This window comes from Mustela erminea, chromosome 2 (assembly GCF_009829155.1).
Source record: "Mustela erminea isolate mMusErm1 chromosome 2, mMusErm1.Pri, whole genome shotgun sequence".
NCBI lineage: Eukaryota > Metazoa > Chordata > Mammalia > Carnivora > Mustelidae > Mustela > Mustela erminea.
In genome coordinates this window covers 110,923,468-110,943,230 of record NC_045615.1, presented here as the reverse complement: position 1 = coordinate 110,943,230, position 19,763 = coordinate 110,923,468, and the positions used below count along the sequence as shown (strand labels likewise).

The following is a 19,763-nucleotide window of genomic DNA, read 5'->3' as shown; positions in this document are numbered from 1 at the left end:
GGCTCTTTCCATAGTTTAGCTATTATGGACATTGATGCTATAAACATTGGGGTGCACGTGCCACTTTGAATTACTACATTTGTATCTTTGGGGTAAATACCTAGTAGTGTAATTCCTGGGTCATAGGGTTCTACATGCATTTGACAAAACTATGTATTCTGCTGTTTTGAGATGGAATGCTGCATATGTTTGTTAGTGTTGTTGAAGTCTTCTGTTTGTTGATCTTCTTTCTGGATTTTCTATCCATTATTGCAAGTGGTTTAGGGATGCCTGGGTGGCTCAGTCAGTGAAGTGTACCACTCTTGATTTTGGCTAAGGTCATGTTCTCGATGTTGTGAGATTGAGCTTTGAGTAGGTATCTGCTCAGTGTAGAGTCTACTTGGGATTTTCTCTCTCCCTCTCCCACTCCCCCCACTTGTGCAAGCTCTCTAAATAAGTAGATAGATAGATAGATAGATAGATTTTAAAGTGGCTTTTTTTTTAATAGTTTCCAACTGTTAATATTGAATGTTTTCTTTCTCCTTTAATTCTGTGATTTCTTCATGTATTTGGGGGCTCTGTTCTTAGGTCCATATATGTTTATAAATATTAGATCTTCTTAGAGATTGAACCTTTATTATTATAAAGTGACCTTCTCTGTTTTTATTGACATTTTTGTCTTAGATTAGATTTTGCCTGATATTAGTAGAATCACCCCAGCTTCCTTTTGGTTATATTTTCATAATGTCTTTTTTTTCCCTTATCCTGTTTCTTTCAACATATGTGAACCTTTGAATTTAAAGTGTCTCTTTATATTGTATGTAGCAATACAAACCTTTCTCAAGAAACAAGAAAGATCTCAAATACACTACTTAAACTTAGACCTAAAGGACCTGGAGAAAGAACAGCAAATAAAGCCTAAACCTAGAATAGAATAAAGATGCAGAAATCAGTGAAATAGAAACCAAAAGAACAGTAGAAAGCATCAACGAAACTAGGAGCTGGTTCCTTGAAAGAATTAATTAAATTGATAAATCCTCTGGCCAGACTTATCAAAAAAAAGGGGGGGGGACCCAAATAAATAAAATCATCAATGGAAGATGGGTGATCACAACCAACACCTAAGAAGTACACCTATAAGATCATACTAGGAGCAACTATATGCCAATAAATTACACAATCTGGAAGAAATAGATGCATTACTAGAGATGTATAAACTACCAAAACTGAAACAGAAAAAAATAGAAAACCTGAACAGACCCATAGCCAGCAAGGAAATTAAAGCAGTAATCAAAAATCCCCCAACAAACAAGAGCCCAGGGCTGGATGGCTTCGCAGGGGAATTCTGTCAAACACTTAAAGAATTAATACCTGTTCTTTTAAAGCTGTTTCAAAAAAGCAAAGTGGAAGGAAAACTTCCAAACTTTATGAGGCCTGCATTACCTTGATCCTGAAAGCAGACAAAGACCCCACCAAAAAGGAGAACGTGGATGAACATGGATGCAAGAATTCTCACCAAGATACTGGCCAGTAGGATCCAACAGTACATTAAAAGGAGTATTTACCACGACCAAATGGGATTTATTCCTGGGGTGCAAGGGTGGTTCAACATTCACAAATCAATCAACGTGATATATCACATCAGTAAAAGAAAGGACAAGAATCATATGATCATCTTAATTGATGCAGGAAAAAAATTTGACAAAGTATATCATCCTTTCTTGATTAAAACTCTTCACAGTGTAGGGATAGAAGGAACATACCTCAGCTATCATAATATCCATATACGAAAAGCCCACAGCAAATATCATTCTGAATGGAGAAAACTGAGAGCTTTCCCCCTAAGGTCAGGAACAACACCGCTGTTGTTCCACATAGTATTGGAAGTCCTAGCCTCAGTAATCAGACAGTGAAAGGAAATAAAAGGCATCTGAATCAGCAAAGAAGTCGTCAAACTCTCACTCTTGATAGATTACATGATACTCTATGTGGAATACCCCAAAGATTCCACCCCAAAATTGCTAGAACTCATGCAGGAATTCAGAAAAGTGGGAAGATACAAAATCAGTGCACGGAAATCAGCTGCATTTCTATACACTAACAATGAGACCGAAGAAAGAGCTATCTTTTGTGCTTCTTGTCTCTTTCTCTCCTCTCCTTCTGGGACTACCATTGTGAATGTTAGTGCACTTGATGGTATTCCACAGGTTTCTGAGACTCTGTTTATTTTCTTTCTTCCTCCCTTCCCATACCTTCTCCTCCCCTACCTACCTTCTTTGCCCTGGGACAGGCTTCCTCAACAGTAGGGAAGGAGGATGGGAATAAAGCAATTTAAAACAGTATACAGCTTACTATTCTTACTGAGATTTAACCAATATTCTTGAATAGACACTTCCTGAAATGATTTGGTTAACTACAGAGTCTTTCAGTATAAAGGAATGACACCCCCCCACACACATACACACAAATAAAATTAAAAATCCACATGAGGGGTGCCTGGGTGGCTCAGTGGGTTAAAGCCTCTGCCTTTGGCTCCGGTCATGATCCCAGGGTCCTGGGATCGAGCCCCGCATCTGGCTCTCTGCTCAGCAGGGAGCCTGCTTCCTCCTCTCTCTGCCTGCCTCTCTGCCTACTTGTAATCTCTGTCTGTCAAATAAATAAATAAAATCTTAAAAAAAAAATCCACATGAGTCCCATGACATTATTAAGAAAGTCAAATCTGGAAAAAAATCATTTTTTTTAAGCTGTTTTCCTGGCTATTTCCCTGATTTGGTCTTAATTTAACCTTTCTTAATTTTAGCCTCACTTCCTATCTGTGCATCTGAAAAATTTCAAAATAAAGACCTAATTTCTTTTTGCTTAACAGTTCTTCCTTTAGTCTGTCTCCTTTCTTACATTTTACTATAATTAGCGCAAAGAAACCAGAGGGCACTTTGCTTTGCTTAGAAATTTCCCTAGATAGATTACCCCATTTATTAGGCACATTTTCTGCTTTCCAAGTTACTGCACACAGCAGGAAAACTTTACTGCACACAACACAAAACTTTCTGTCTCTACAAAATAAGTATATTCTTTCCTCCACTTTCCAGTAACATTTACCTCATTGTCTTACAATCCTCACCCTACACATCTTATCAAAAACCATGAAGCTCCTATTAACAACTTAAGGTACTTTTTGGTACCTTAATTTTCTCCAAAGCCCACTGCTTGGTTCTAAAGCCAATCCTACATTTTAGATTTTTATTACAATAACATCCCACTAACATGTAACAAAATCTTTATTATTTATTATTACTATTTAGTAAATTGTCCCCCAAACTTAGCGGTTTAAAACAAACATTTATTATCTCATATTTTCTCTGAGTTGGGAATCTCACAGAGTAGCATAGCTGTATATTTGGCTGCTCTGATGGGATCAGCTAGGATTACAGTCATCTGGGATTTCATTGATCTGGAATATCTTCTTTCAAGTTCACTCACTGGTTGTTTGCAGGGGACTTCAGTTCCTCTCCATGTTAGCCTCTCCATAGAGCTTCTAACAGTGTGGCCTCCTCCAGAATGAGTGATAAGAGATATTGACGGACAGAGGAGGGGATGGCGGAGGGAGGTAACAGCAAATAGTAACAGTCAAGAGTATCCAGGATAGAACCCACATTCTTTTATAATTTGATCTTAGAAGTGACAGACTTCTTTAGTGTGCTGTCAATCACCCATGCCACCGCAGATATAACATGGAAGGGGCTACACAACAGAATGAAGCCAGAAAGTTAAAATCATTGAGGACTATCTTGAAACTGACTATTACAAAAAGCTTGTTAAAACTTTTGAATTAATTAGGTTTGAAAAATTAAGAAGGCAAAAAAATAAGTTATTTCTGTCTTCTTGGGGACAGTAGACACTATTTCCACGTGGCAGCATTCTCTCTTCCAGCCAAATACTTATACTTGCTTTGACCTTTGGAAACATTACAATTTCTGTTCTGTATCTCTAGTTAACTCCTTTGCTTTTTTATGGTTATGACAGCTTGTAGACATAATCTAGAAGGCTCATTAGCTAATCAGCAGCATTTTTTGTCTCTTTGTCTCTTTTCTTAATTAATAAACATACACTTATTCCCCAATATAAAGGGCTAAAAACTGAGTACATGAAAAAACAAAAAATAGAGTGGCACAATATATTCTGCTTTAAACTTTTTAAACTTAGCTCTAAACTCAACCCTAAAGTTGTAGCCCCAGTCTAATGATATGAATCCAAGTATGTTTCTGTTCTTTTTTGGTAAATTTAATTATTTTTAATTTATAAGTTGACATTCAATAAATTATAGCACAGTTAAACAAAATACCTAGAAGTAAATCTAATATCTCCTTTTAACACATAATACAAAGCAAAATTAGGTTGAGAAATAGATGGAGAAGAATGTTCATAGAAGCCTTCAAAGATGCCTGGAGGTAATAATCAAGAAATTATTTTTTTAAATGGGAGTTTTTATATACAACATGGAAATTTCTTGTTTTGATAATCTGCATCATTTAGGGTACTTGTGCTAATACTATCTATTCTGGACCAAAAAGTATCAAAATACTTAGAAGTTAGGTCCTTTGTATTTTCCCAATTAGCTTGTAATTTTATATTAATCTAGTTAATATCTTTACTTATTTGGCATTTTGTGACTTAAATAAAATATAACTGCTCAATCTACATCTTAATGGCGAATGTTTCCTAGACTGTTAAAATGCCAAGTACAGGAATTTAGTATTTTATCTACATTCTTACATAACCTTAAAATATCCTGTGAGCAGACCCTATTATGATTTTGAATGTTCTATTATCATTTCCATTTTTATGAACAGAGAAACTAAAACTTGGGATATGTAACTACCCCAAGTTCATAAGGGTGGCTAAGATTCCAGCATATAGCTAAATCCTTTTCCAGTACATAAGAACAACAGCAACTTCTTTCAAGGTATGTCTCCAAAGGCAAAGGAAACAAAAGCGAAAATAAACTTTTGGGACTTCATCAAAATCAAAAGCTTCTGCACAGCAAAGGAAACAGTCAAGAAAACAAAGAGGCAACCCACGGAATGGGAGAAGATATTTGCAAATGACAGTACAGACAAAAGGTTGATATCCAGGATCTATAAAGAACTCCTCAAACTCAACACACACAAAACAGACAATCATATCAAAAAATGGGCAGAAGATATGAACAGACACTTCTCCAATGAAGACAAATGGCTATCAGGCACATGAAAAAATGTTCATCATCACTAGCCATCAGGGAGATTCAAATTAAAACCACATTGAGATATCACCTTACACCAGTTAGAATGGCCAAAATTAGCAAGACAGGAAACAACATGTATTGGAGGGGATGTGGAGAAAGGGGAACCCTCTTACTCTGTTGGTGGGAATGCAAGTTGGTGCAGCCTCTTTGGAGAACAGTGTGGAGATTCCTCAAGAAATTAAAAACAGAGCTTCCCTATGAGCCTGCCATTGCACTACTGGGTATTTACCCCGAAGATACAGATGTAGTGAAAAGAAGGGCCATCTGTACCCCAATGTTTATAGCAGCAATGGCCACAGTCGCCAAACTGGGGAAAGAACCAAGATGCCTTTCAATGGACGAATGGATAAGGAAGATGTGGTCCATATACACTATGGAGTATTATGCCTCCATCAGAAAGGATGAATACCCAACTTTTGTAGCAACATGGACGGGACTGGAGGAGATTATGCTGAGTGAAATAAGCCAAGCAGAGAGAGTCAAATATCATATGGTTTCACTTATTTGTGGAGCATAACAAATAGCATGGAGGACATGGGGAGTTAGGAGAAGGGAGTTGGGGGAAATTGGAAGGGGAGGTGAACCATGAGAGACTCTGGACTCTGAAAAACAATCTGAGGGGTTTGAAGTGGCGGGGGTGGTGGTGGGAGGTTGGGGTACCAGGTTGGTGGGTATTATAGAGGGCACGGATTGCATGGAGCACTAGGTGTTGTGCAAAAATAATGAATACTGTTATGCTGAAAATAAATAAAAAATAAATTTAAAAAAAAAAAAAAGAACAATAGTGCCTCTCTTCCCTACGGGATTCTAAAGGAAGAATAAATGTGAAGGCTAAAATACTACATTTTTTTTGCCCATAGTTTCTTCTCTCAGATGTTTTTTCAGAATTCAAAATTTTTTGCTTTTGAAAGAGGTCATATAAGGATATTTATTTTGTAACATCTCCAAAACAACATCCTGAGATCAAATATATTGATATTTCTGCAGAATCATAAATAGATTCATTTTAGCCCAGATCACATTTTGCTACCAAATTTGGAGATAGTCATGGTGGAAGTCGTTTGTTGCCTCTCCTCACCTCCACATAGTATATGTTTTCAAACCATCTTGCATTTTAGAATCATGTATCTGTAACTGTAGATGTTAGTTGGGGAACTTGGCTGCAGATTTCTTAGACATGTGCTCCAGCTAATATTGAACTCCAGAACTAAAAAGACTTACTCCTTCAGTCTTCCTGGATCAAAGCAGGCCTATTTACATAACACTGATCTGCATGGATAAGAGTTAAGATATTTAAGGAGCAAAGAATTAGTATCTCTAGTTTCACTTCTAAAAGGAAGAGGTATGGAGCCTAATCACATCTGCATAGTCATCCTTCCCAATTTACCAATAGTTCTGCCTCTGAAGGAGCAGAGTAAATAAAAGGATTGAAGTGAGGCCAGAAGTGTGTGTGTGAAGAAGCCACCACCACCCACCTTCCTCAAATACCAAACCTCCTATCACTATTATTGTTTATAAGTTGTCTGTCCTTATTCTACACTTCTTATATAAAATCATTAATTGTTGTAGCTTTTGTACAAGTTACAAGCAGAAGTGTGTATCACTATTGACCTTCATTATAGTTGCAGCTGATCAAGATGTTTTGGGGTCAAGGATTGATTAAGACCCTCAAAAATGGTATTGCTGTTTTTATAGGAGAGTCTTAGTAGATGCATGCTGAAATATTAAGGAGTGAAATAACATAATTCTCCACTGTACCTTCAGTGGTTCTACAAATAAAATAAGTTTAAAAAGTGAATGTGAAAGAATACTAACAATTCTTGAATCTTGGTGGAGGCTGTCTGTATCACTATTTTTTCTTATTTTTTCTTTATGATTGAAATTTCTCAATATAATTTGAAGAAAGGGAAATTTTTGATTGACATTTGGGTTATATATGGAATACAGATTTGACAGAATGGAACAATTTAATGGTAATAAATAGTTATAAGAGTATATGTTTTATAAAGAGTTACAAGATTTTATAAGAGTTTTGTTTAATAGCTAATGCATATAATTACTTTGTATATTAAGTTACAAATTGCTCAGTTACAATTTATGTTCACATTCTAAGTGTTTTAAACCCTGAAAATAAGCTGTTTTGCTTCTATGTCTAATTCTTTGTCTGTATTTTAATTTGAGACTGAAAATATTTGGTCTTTTTTATTGTTGTTGTCTTTCGAAGATTTTGTTTATTTAATTATTTGAGAGGATGTGGGTGCCTGTGGTGGGAGGGGCAAAGGGGGAGAAAGACTGAGAATCTCAAGTGGACTCCACGTTTAGCAGGGAGCCCTTCTTGGGGATTCATCTCACAACCCTGAGATCATGACTTGAGTCAAAATCAAGAGTGGGATGCTCAACTGACTGAGCCATGCAGGGGCCCTGGAAAACATTTTTGTTTTTGTTTTTGTTTTTAAAGATATTTTTTATTTATTTGACAGAGAGAGAGAGAGAGATCACAAGTAGGCAGAGAGAGAGGGGGAAACAGGCTCCCTGCTGAGCAGAGAGCCCCATGTGGGGCTCAATCCCAGGACCCTGGGATCATGACCTGAACCAAAGGCAGAGACTTTAACCCACTGAGCCACCCAGGTGCCCCAAAAACATTTGTTTTTAAGAAATCATTAAATATACCAAGTTCCAGTTGATGTAATACTAATTAAATCTACAAGGTTTCTGTTACTAAGTCCTAGAAGTCATTAGCAATTGTGGACTGAACTGAAGACTTCTGAAACCATTAATTTTTAATAAAATAAGTTTAAGTATTGATATTTTCCATTTCTCTTTTTTAATGCCTATCATGTTTATTTCTTCCCTAGATCTTCCTCAGAACTGTGATCCTAACATTCCCTTAGTTGCTCAGGAATTAATGAAAAAGATGATACGTCAGTTTGCAATTGAGTATATTTCAAAAAGTGGTAAAATTCAAGAAAATAGAAATGGTTCAATTGGACCAAGTCTAATATGTAAAAGTATCCAAATGAATCAAGCAGAAAACTCCCTTCAGGAAGAGCAGGAAGGCCCCTTAGACCTCACTGTGAATCGAATGCAAGAACAAAATACTCAGCAAGGTAAGATTTTGTGTGTGTGTAATTCATAATTTTATGTTTTAATATTTAATATACATAAAACCTTACATTCATAAAAATTTTATTTTAGAAATAATTTTACTTGCAATTAGCTTATGTGATATGAACTAGAGAGAAGTGCTGAATTTTGTATTTGACTTTGTTTACAGAAGAGGAAATTTGGGTTGCCCTTGGTTTCTTTTCACAATAAAATGTATGGCGAGAGAATCTTCACTAGCAGCTTAAAAGCAAAGAATACAAATAAGGAGATGTATAAATTATTTTTAAAATGTTACAGCTAAGAACACTAAGCACTTACTGTTCAGTTTTTTACACCTAAGTGAAAAATTTTTAAAAAATGATTTTTCTTCAATTATTTATGATGTAACTGAGGAAAAAGAAAAGTTAATATATATGATAAATAATCATGCAATTAAATATATAGAGATACATTTATCATAAGAATTCTGAATGACGAAGGCTATGTTGGTCTTATCTGATAGTTGATTAAAAAAGAGCCATGATTCTAGAGGAAAGGAAGGAAAGGCCTTATAAGTGTTTGTGGGGGATGCCAAATAAGTGTTTGCCTAGAGAACAGAGAACAGATACCTTTTGTTAACACAGGTTAGGGATAGTGTTGTCAGTCCGTGAAGCCAGGAAAATATCAGCATTAGATTTGATCACAGAAGGCAGTGTGTGTTTGGGCTCTAATGAAGTATCTAGTCAATGTTTAAAGAAGGTAATTTTTTCATTGTATAAAACATTAAAATTAAGGAATGAAATATGGAAATGATTTTCTCTTCTTGCTTGCCTAATTTTAGTTCATGGGAGTTTAGTTATGTGGAAAGATCTGAGAAATATTAAAATAATAATTAGTTTATTAGAAATGTCAAAGATGACTGTGATATGAGGCTTAAGGGAAAAATATATCAACACATAGAATTTTGGAAAATAGAAAGCATAGGATATTTAGAATTTTGCATGCTTTTTGCTTTTTTTTTTTTTTTTTTTTTTGCTTTTCCGTGTTTCATATCCTCTTATAGCTCCTTGTCAAAGGCAGTTCAGTGTTCTAAAGAGAGTAAAACATAGGTTTTTGTATCTGACATACTTGTGGTTGACCAGCTCTGCTACTAATTACTTGAACGAATAACTTTACCTGTTGGAGCCTTAAGTTTCCTCATTGTTATTTGGCATTAATAATAATAGCAAACTCATTAGAGCAATGGGAAAATTAAATTTGAGCTAACAGACTCATAAAAGATAAACACTGGCCTCCATACTCTGTACCTCCTTTTTCTTACTACCTCAGAAGAGAGGTCTTAGCAGTAACATTATAGTGATCTGTAAATATTTGTGTGCTCATTATATTAAAGTAGGGCAGAACTTTATTTGAATAGCCCAGGGAGTAGAATTAGGATCTAGAAATTAAATGGAAACAGATTTCAGGTCCATATACAAAAGAATATTTCTGAGGATCAGACATTTCTCCAAGTGGAAAGTGGTTGCCTTATCATTAGAGGTATTTAGAAGCATCAGATGAGTTGTTGGAATAAATGACATTTTAAAAGTAAATTTCCATTCCTTACATTCTTTGGTTCTATGAACTTAACTGATAAGACAAACCCAAGTAATTATATTCTCGGCAAAAGTGCACAGATATGTATGTGAACATCCTTTTCTCTGAAGGTTGAAAAGAGTAATGATAGTGGATAAATCTGTACCTTAAATAAATAGTTTCTTGATGATTTTGGTGGATTACCTCATATCTTACATGATTATAGGAATCATTTAGTCTAGTGTGGCTTGTAGTATAGAGGGCAAGGGAGAGAATGTTAATAGAATGAGCCAAAGAAATAGAGACCAAATAATGAGAAAGTTACACAAGAATTATTAAAGATTTTGACTTTCTTAGGGCCACAGAAAGCTACTAGATTGCTTCAAGCAGTGAGTAATAAAATTAGGTTTTTTTTCTTTTTTTTTTTTTTTTGTAAAGCCATTCTGTGGTGTAGATTGGTAGGCTCTAAGTTTGCATACTTGCACATGAAATCTTAAAACAAAACCAAAAAAAAAGGAGCACATATCCTTTGATGCATTTGTATATGCATGTGTGTTTATGTATGTACACCAATATCTGTACTAATCTTTCCATAAATTAAAATTTTTAAGGTTGAAATAAAGATATTATAAACAATTTTTAAATAACTTGCTAATCATGACTTCACTACCAATATGTTACTACACAGTATGGACTTTGGGAGAATTTTATTAGTGATGATAGAAGATATAAATCCATAGTTCAAATGGTTTTCTTAAGAATTAAAATTTGGGGGTTGGGGGCACCTGGGTGGCCTAGTTGGTTAAGCATCTGACTTCAGCTCAGTCAGATCATGATCTCAGAATCCTGGGATCAAGCTCCTGCGTCACGTCTCAGGGCTCCCTGCTCAGCAGGGATTCTGCTTGTCCTCCTCCCTCCGTCCCTCCCCACACTGGTTCTTGCTTATTCTGACTCTCTCTCTCTCAGATAATAGTTAATAATAAATAAATAAAATCTTAAAAAGAAAAGGAATTAAATTTTTTGGCCTGATTTCACTGTTCTTACCTATAATCAATTAAGTGCTTATACTAGCAGTAGCAGTGTTCCACTTTTATTTGCTGGTGCTTACATTTTTCGTAGTATTCTAACCACATACATTTAAGCTCATTGTTCATTCTATGAGTTACTTTATTCAAATCAGATAATGTAATCCATAAATCTATTGGCTAATCTACATGAATATTTTTGGGTGGTCTAACTTACAAATCTTTAAATTATCAATCAGATGGTTTTGTAGGTAAACTTCATATAACCTTAAAGCAATAGATAATTTCTGTCTTTTACAGACTGTTTTAAAGAAAAGAGAAATATTGTTTTAATCTCTATACCAAAAAAAGACAAAAATAACAAAAGAAAGAAAAGGTGCAAACCAGTCTTACTTACAGACATAGGTACAAAAATCCTAAATAAATATTAGCAAATTGAATATAGTGAAGTATAAAAACATAATAAATAATGACAGGGAAGCACAGATGATTCCACAATTGAAAAACCTCTATGATTTTCCACATTGCCAAAAAGAAAAGAGACGAGACATATCATCTTAATAGATAAGAAAAATTCTACAAAAGCTGACAAATTTATAATAAAATTGTTTATCAAATTAAGAGTAAATGTATACTGTGACTACCAAAAATATCATATTCTAATTATTTAAAGTAATAGATAACAATGCACACGATCACCAGTTTTCACCATTTTCCAGACCAAAGAGGTCCTGACTTAAATAGCACAGTGAGGGAAAAAAAAATAGAATTATGAAAATTAGCAATAATAAATATAAGGAAAGAATGAACAAAATTGTGGTTGCTTTATAAACAGCATGGTTGTGTATGTAGAAAGTATGAAAGAAAAGGTTAAACTTTTAGAACTGATAAAAAGTTCAGAAAATATACTGCTCACAAGATCAGTATATATTACATCAAATCAGCAACCATCCTGTTAGACAACACAGTTTTTTAAAAATCTCATTTACAATAGCAACAAAAGCAGGAAATGCACCAGAACACCAAAGAATGAAGCTAATACAATGTTTTAAACCTTATGGATGAAAAATAAGGCTCCCAAAATAAGTGATTATATTTTAAATGAATGGACAGACTCTAAAAGATGGCATTTCATCCTTAATATGCTTATAGATTCAGTGTCACTCCAGTCAAATTTCATTGGGTTTATTGTGGAAAATGACTTGCCAGTCTTAAAATTTATGGGTAGTACTTAAAGAGCTAAGCATAACTAAGTCAAGGTGGTTGAGGAAGTCCCTCTAAAGCATATTACTTAATATGTTTAACAGTTAAAACATGGTGCTGTTGGCCATATACAAATCAGTAGAACAGTTTAGCAATCTGGAAACTCTCCAGACATTAGTAGAATCTGGTACAAGACAGAGATGTATTATAAATCACTGGGAAGGATGGCCTGTTGAATAAATGGTTCTGGGGCAACTGGTTACCCATGTAGGACCAAAAAAAAAAAAAAAAAAGATGATTCCTACCTCACACAACTCACAAAAGTAATTCCAGTGGGCTAATGGGCTAAAATGTGAAAAGAAACACAAAAAGAAAGGATACAGGATTAAATCCTGATAAACTCAAAGAAGACTTTTTTAAGTACAAGAATAACAATTCATACAACAATTTTGTAAATTCGACTGTATTAAAATAAACTTAACTCTTACAAAGGTCACTGTGAACAGAGTGAAAATGCAAGACTCAAATGGAGAGAGTATTTATAACTATTCTAACTGGCAACCCCTTCAACTAACAGAACAAAACTAGAGTGAATGAGAAAAACACAACTATGTAGAAAAATAGGCAAAAACACTGTCAGAACAGAATTAGTCATATAAGCAAAGAAAAAGATATTCAAAAGAATATCCTACCTAGCCTCTGCGCCAATATAGCATTCTTAAGATAGAATAACTATCATATGAGAGATAGTAATTCAACTGCTGGTCAATAAGTACTTTCAAAAAACCTTTGATAGCTCTGATAATTAAGCTTGTATCTCTGAAATATCCATCCTTTGTTTTGTATTTTTTCTATCTGCAACAATATTTTGCTTAACAGTACTATAAATACTTGTAGAAATTACTGTAACTCTAGGACTTCTCTTTTCCATGCTAATCTTCAGGGGTGTTTTCCCCTGTCTGCAGCAATAGGAGAAAATTTACTTCTTCTACTAGTGCTGTAAATATTTATTGAAACTATTATGTCTCTCTAAACTTCTGTTTTCCATGCAGATCTTTTCATCTTGTTCTTCCTGTTTCTTTCAGTTGTTCTTCACAAGTCAGTTTCCATATTCCTCATTTTCCTTTCCCTCTCTTCTACAAACTCTAGACTAGTTTAAAATGCAATTACCCAGCTTAAAATTGCCATTTACTTCTCCATAGTACTTTCTAACCAGGTGTTTGAAATATTAGAGATATTTCTTTGTGCACTTTCATTTCTACAGATTTGTGGAAATACTCAGCTTTAGAAACTGGGAGGAAGTAAGACACCCACTGCTTATACCAATGATTCTTTTTTGCCCTGGCACACTAAGTTAAAAAACAGGTCGAAATAACATCGTATATCATTTTTTTTAAATTTCAGTCTTAATCTGGGGCCAAACTGAAAACTTCTAAAGTGCAGGAAGAAATTTGCAATTAAGAACTTTATCATTATTGTGATACTCATGAAGAACTTATCAGTCCTATACAAACAAGATCAGATGTGGGGCAGAGATGAAGTAGCATGTAGCATGTCATTGGCCCTGTTGGTGTAGATTCCCGCCATGAGGTCCGGTGATACTTTCATAGAACTTTCTTTATAGTAAATTTCTTACTGCATTGCAATTGTTTCCATGTTTATCTTTCCACTATAATATACCTTTGGAAGTAGGAATCCGTCTCTTCATTTTTATATTCCCAGTACATGTATGATATATGATATGTTGGATTTATTGGATTAAAAACCTTCATTGTTTTCAAATGCTGTTGACAACTAAAATGAGAATTGAGACTTGATCATTGGATTTATGATTTTTTAGCAATGAAATTTTTTATTTTAATCATTTTAAATGGAAAATACCTTAATGCTTTCTTAAACAACATGTAAAACATTAAACGTCATAATGAACATTAGTTATTGCACTGCATTGTAGTATCGACATTTTAGAATTTTTTTCCCTCAAGTTATTTGACAACAGATAAGTAAAAAAAAAATAAAAATTTTCAGAAATTACCACTACACATTGCTACCAGTAGATTAACCTTTGGAAATCATATTTCCTAGTTTGAATAAGATTAAAAAAGAAATTATGTATGAGATTAATATCAGCTAGGCTTCAAGTGACCATTTGGAGACTGCACTGAATACCTTACATGACTTTCAGTGATATGTTTATTAAGTATCCTTTGCTGCTGCTGCTGCCATCACTACTAGTCTGGTTTCTTGTCTGAGATTAAGGTAGGTGAAGTTGTCAGCTGAGATGTTAAACTGTAATTAAGAGAGCCATGTGGTTTTATGATGTTGTGTTTATGCTGTTTATAAATGGAGTCTGTTGTTATTCTATTAGGAAAATACTGAACAGTTTTTATAGTTCAGTTCAGAAGGTATTTCTCTGTCTGCTAATGAAGGCAATAAAATTACCCATCTTGTTTTTCAGTGCTGAGCCTTTGTTTTCCGAGGCTAAAGACAGAAGAAAAATGTTATGTTCTGTTTAAGATGGATACCATATTTTATTAATCCTGAAGAATAAAAATATATATCTAGATTATTCATGTTGCTTTCATTCTAATACTCTTGACTCTAGGCATGGAAGAGACAGGTGATACTTCAAAATTCCAAATTGAGGCATCCCATTCATCTGCTTTAAAATCTTTTAATGGCTTCTGATTGTCCTTAGGATAAAAATTAAAATCCTGAAACTGCCAAAATCCAGCTCCTGTCTACCAAGTCTCATCTGGTGTGTGTCTTTCGTTTGGTCCTCATTCTGGTTATCTCTCATTTTCTTCAATATGTCATACACTCTGGCCTCAGAACATTCACACATGCTAGTGCCTCGCTGTAGAAGCCACTCTCTACCCCTACCAATTTATTCTAAATAAAACTTACTCTTCTTTTTTTCAGGTCTTTTAAACATCACGTCTCTAAGGAAACCTCTCTATACCTCCTAAATTTCATGTGTACACACACACATACACACACACACTCACTGATGTGTGTGTGTGCACATTCTGTTAATTTCCCACCAAAATTTAGTTTGGGTCTCTTATTTACTCATAGCATCATGTGTTCTTTTGTAGCACTATTACCCCTATAATTATTTGTTTCCATCATCTTATTTTGTGGTTTCTGTTTGTTAAGCTTTTTCCCCCATCCTTTATTTTCTTTTAGGTTGCGTTTTCCCCCTTATTTCACTTTTTTTTTCTTTTGCTGACCATTCCTTCCTATATCTCAGATTTTCCTCTGGGAACAAAAATTCTTATAGTAAACAGAATTCTCTTAATTCCATTGATAGCAAATTTCCAGGTTTTTTTCAGTTTCTTACTCTTTTTTTTTTTTTTTTTTAATGTACTTAAAGGGATAATTTTTCTCGGTATACAACTTTAGGCTGACAATTACTTTTTTTGTCAGTATCGCTACTCTGAGAGTGTCCTGACTTCCTTTGTTGCTATAACTACAATTAATCAGCTTTCCTTTATAAGTAATCTTCATACTCTGTAACTCTTAACAACTCTTTCTCTGTACGCATGTTTTGTTTATGGATTCTGTAGGTTGTCTTGGATATGTTTGGGTATAGATTAATTTTATTTATTCTGATTGGTAATCATATGGTTTCTATAACTTAGGACAAATGTCTTTCATCATTTGTGATTTTTTTTAGCCATTATCTTTTTTTTAACTTAATTTTATTTTTTTTCAGTGTTCCAAAATTCATTGTTTATGCACTATACTCACTGCTCCATGCAATACATACCCTCCATAATACCCACCACCAGGCTCACCCCCCACCAAACCCTCAGTTTGTTTCTCAGAGTCCTCAGTCTCTCATGGTTTATCTCCCCTTCCAGTTTCCCCCAACTCATTTCTTTTCTCCATCTCCCAATGTCTTCCGTGCCATTATCTTTTCAAATGTATTGTAACTCTCACTTTATCACCTGTCAGAATCTACTGAGACATATTTTGGATCCTCTCATTCTATCCTCTATATCACTTATCTTCTTTTATATCTTCCATTTCTTCGTTTCCTTTTGTTGCATCTTGATTGGTGTATTTAGAACAATCTCCAAATTCACTTATTCTCCCCTGAACTGTTCTGATTACTGCTTAACCTGTATCTTGAATTTCTGTTTTGTTACTACATTTTTCATTTCCAGAATTATTTGTAACATTTTTTAAAATGCCAGTCAGTGTGCCTGTAATTTTACAAAAGAATCAATAAGCGAGATACCAGAAGTGATTTAGGAGGATTATTTTAGGTAAGGTGGTCAGAAACGTCTCCCTGAGGAGAGGCTTGAATAATGAGAAGTCCTCCACATGAAGGTTTGAGGACAAGGCAGAAGAAATATCAAAAACAAAGACAAAAATTTCAGATAGCAAAAAAGGGCAGGAACAAATCAGTTATATTTGAGGAACCGTATGAAGATTTCCTCAGTTACTTAAAAATCAGGAGACTACTCAAAGCTTTTTCTATAAAGTCAGATTATAAAGTATGAAGAAATATAATTGTCACAGAAAGTATGAACTTGATGTTTCACTTTTTTGTCTTGTAAAGAATATCACAAGCAAATACCAATACACTCTACAATCAGATGTTCCTTAAATGTTGCCATGTAAACAAACCAACACTTGACTAACCTACTAAGCTATATGAAGCATAAAAAGAAAGAAGGAGAGGAAGAGGGGAGAGAAAGAAGAGCAGAAGGAAAAGATAAACTTCCTTATAGCCATTACATTTTTCCTGAATATTTGTTGCAGTTGGCCACTGTAGCAACACGTGGTTTTTAAGTGACAATACTTTGGATTCTAGTATTTATTCTTCGTAATTTTTTTCATCTATTTTCCCTCTAAAGTGATAACTTTCATAATGTGTATCTTAATATAACTTTGAAATTATCAGTTTGCCAAAATTGTGTTCTTGTGCTTAGATTGAAAAAAAAAAAATTCTGTTTAAAATCTTCCTCACCGGCACCTAGGTGGCTCAGTCATTAAGTGGCTGCCTTTGGCCCAGGTCATGATCCCAGGGTTCTGGGATCGAGCCCAGGCATTGGGCTTCGTGCTCAGTGGGAAGCCTGTTTCTCCCTCTCCCCCTTCCCCTGCTTGTGTTCCCTCTCTCGCTGTGTCTCTCTCTGTCAAATAAATAAATAAAATCTTTTAAAAAATAATAAAATCTTTTCTTAATTTTCTGTTACATGAAGAACAAAATTTAAATTTATTTCCATGACTTTGCTAAGATCTTGCCCCTGCCCACCTCTCCATTTTATATATAAAATACGTGTGTGTGTGTGTGTGTGTGTGTGTGTGTGTGCGTTATTCATTGAGGGCATTATTTATAATAGCAAAGGGTTGGAAATATATTCTCATTTGCAAAAAAAAGCATGGTTACTTATAAGGGGATGCAGTAGGTGAGGCAGAGGAGACAGGATGAAAGTGCTGTGAAGGGATTTTGTTATATAGTTTTATGTAAATATTCTGTGTATTCCAAAGAATATACATTTTTTTTTAAATAGAGCAATCCCTAAAATTTCAGAAAGAATGTTACAATCAATTTGGCTGCATTATTTTAGTAACGTAGTGACACTAAGGAAAGAATTATGTCAGGTAACTTTAGCCAGTATTTTGGCTACATTCTTAGTAGAATGTATTTTAAGGACAAAGAGTGCTTCAAAGAGGTCCTTTAGGTAATATTAGTAATAATATTGCCATTGTTTTTTCTTTTGAATCTAGATGATAAATATGTAATCATGTAACATTGTTAGGGAACCAAGACTTCCAGGGTAAGAGAAGAAGCACAGGAGTAAAATCAAAGAAGTAAAAGTCCTGTAATATTACATGTGGATTGGAAATGTCAGGAAAATTCACATTTTTTTCTATTCAAAAATATGGATTTCTTAGACTGCTGAAGTACCCTAAAAGCAATGACAGTTCAGTTGAACCTAGACCCACATTATGATCTCTAAACATTATTTTCCTTTAAAAGGAAGCTGGCCTTCTTGTAATCCTGGTGCAGATCAGAAAGTGTAAGAAATAAGCCTAGGACGTCTTGTGCCAGCAAGCAAGGAAGCTCCAAAGTAATTTGTCAGCAGAATACAGAAGCCAATGTTAAGAGTTCCCCATTGGCCATATGAGAACATTTGAGCATCAAAACGAACAGTTGCAGCTGAAGCATGCTGAATGTTTTAAAATCCATTCATTTATGATAATCAGAAAATGGAAGTGTCCCTCGAAGTCTTTAGTCCACACTGGGGGTACACAGTGTACCATAATGTACAAATGAGCAATTAAAGGGAAAAGTTAAGCATTTGTCTTCCTTCCTTCCTTCCTTCCTTCCTTCCTTCCTCATTCATTCATTCATTCATTCATTCATTTCAGGACCAAATAGCCATCATTTAAGAAAGATTCTTAAAGGGGCACCTGGGTGGCTCAGAGGGTTAAGCATCTGACTTTGACTCAGGTCATGATCTCAGGGTCCTGGGATCAGAGCCAGGCCTCAGTCTCCCTTTCCCTCTGCTGCTCCCCCTACTTGTGCTCTCTCTCTCTCTCACACACATAAATAAAATCTTAAAAAAAAAAAAAAAGATTCTTAAAGAATTTCAGCTAATAAATATGGGAAACATGATAAAACTGTTAGAGGAAAGTCTGTTTGGGGAACCGAAACTGTACAGTGGAGGGCGTCGTCAGATTATCACCATCATAACACACTGATCACTAGAGCTTCATAGAAATGCCGACTTTATGTGCCTCATGATATGTTGCATTGCTTTTGAAGTATTCTTGCCCAAAACACTGAATATGAATCTAGGTAGTTATTTAGGCCAGTGGTTCTCAAATATGGTTCAGGAAATTCTTGGAGCATCTGAAACTTTTTTGGGGGATACCCCAGGTCAAAACGAATAATATGTTATTTGTCCTTTTCACTCTCTTTCTTTCCCAAGTATGTAATGAAGTCCGCCAGAGACTACTAGTATATCTAAAGAAGCGTGTATGATGACAATCTGGCTATCTTCTATTAAGCTAGACATTAAAGAGATTTGCAAAATTATTTTAAAATCACAGTTTTACTTTGAAAATGTCATTTTTTGTTAAAATGTTTTTAAAAACATTAACATTTGTAGAGTTATTGTTATCAATTAGGAATTTTTTTGAACTTAATCAGTTTAACTTATAATATGGTAAATATAGATTGAGGTAACTCACCTAAACAAAAGCTCTTTGAAGTTCACAGTATTTTTTTTTAAGATTTTATATATTTATTTATTAGAGAGAACAAGCAGGGGGAGTGGCAAGCAGAGGGAGAGGGAGAAACACTCCCACTGAGCAGGCAGCCTGATGCCTGGGCTCAGTCCCAGGACCCTGGGATTATGACATGGGCCAAAGGCAGCCACTTAACAAACTGAGCTACCCAGGCGCCCACAGTTGTTTTTTGTTTTGTTTTGTTTTTTTAATTTTATTTTTTCAGTGTTCCAAAATTCATTGTTTATGTACCACAGCCAGTGCTTTTTAAGAGTTAAAAAAAAATTATGAGATCCGAAGTTTGAGAAGCATTTGCTTCATTTATTTATCATTAACATGTAATTATTATTTGCCCCAGGGGTACA

General features: G+C 34.7%; 1 protein-coding gene across 16 annotated transcripts in view; it reads left to right on the top strand.

Annotated features, from left to right (window-relative positions):
- LCORL (ligand dependent nuclear receptor corepressor like) overlaps window positions 1-19,763 on the top strand; it is a 161,288-nt gene that overhangs the window by 92,986 nt on the left and 48,539 nt on the right. For 12 of the 16 annotated variants that reach the window (XM_032333949.1, XM_032333950.1, XM_032333955.1 and 9 more), the window contains one exon: window positions 8,119-8,370. In XM_032333949.1, coding sequence (XP_032189840.1) covers window positions 8,119-8,370 — 252 coding nt within the window. The other 4 variants (XM_032333953.1, XM_032333952.1, XM_032333954.1 and 1 more) reach the window with 4 other exon arrangements.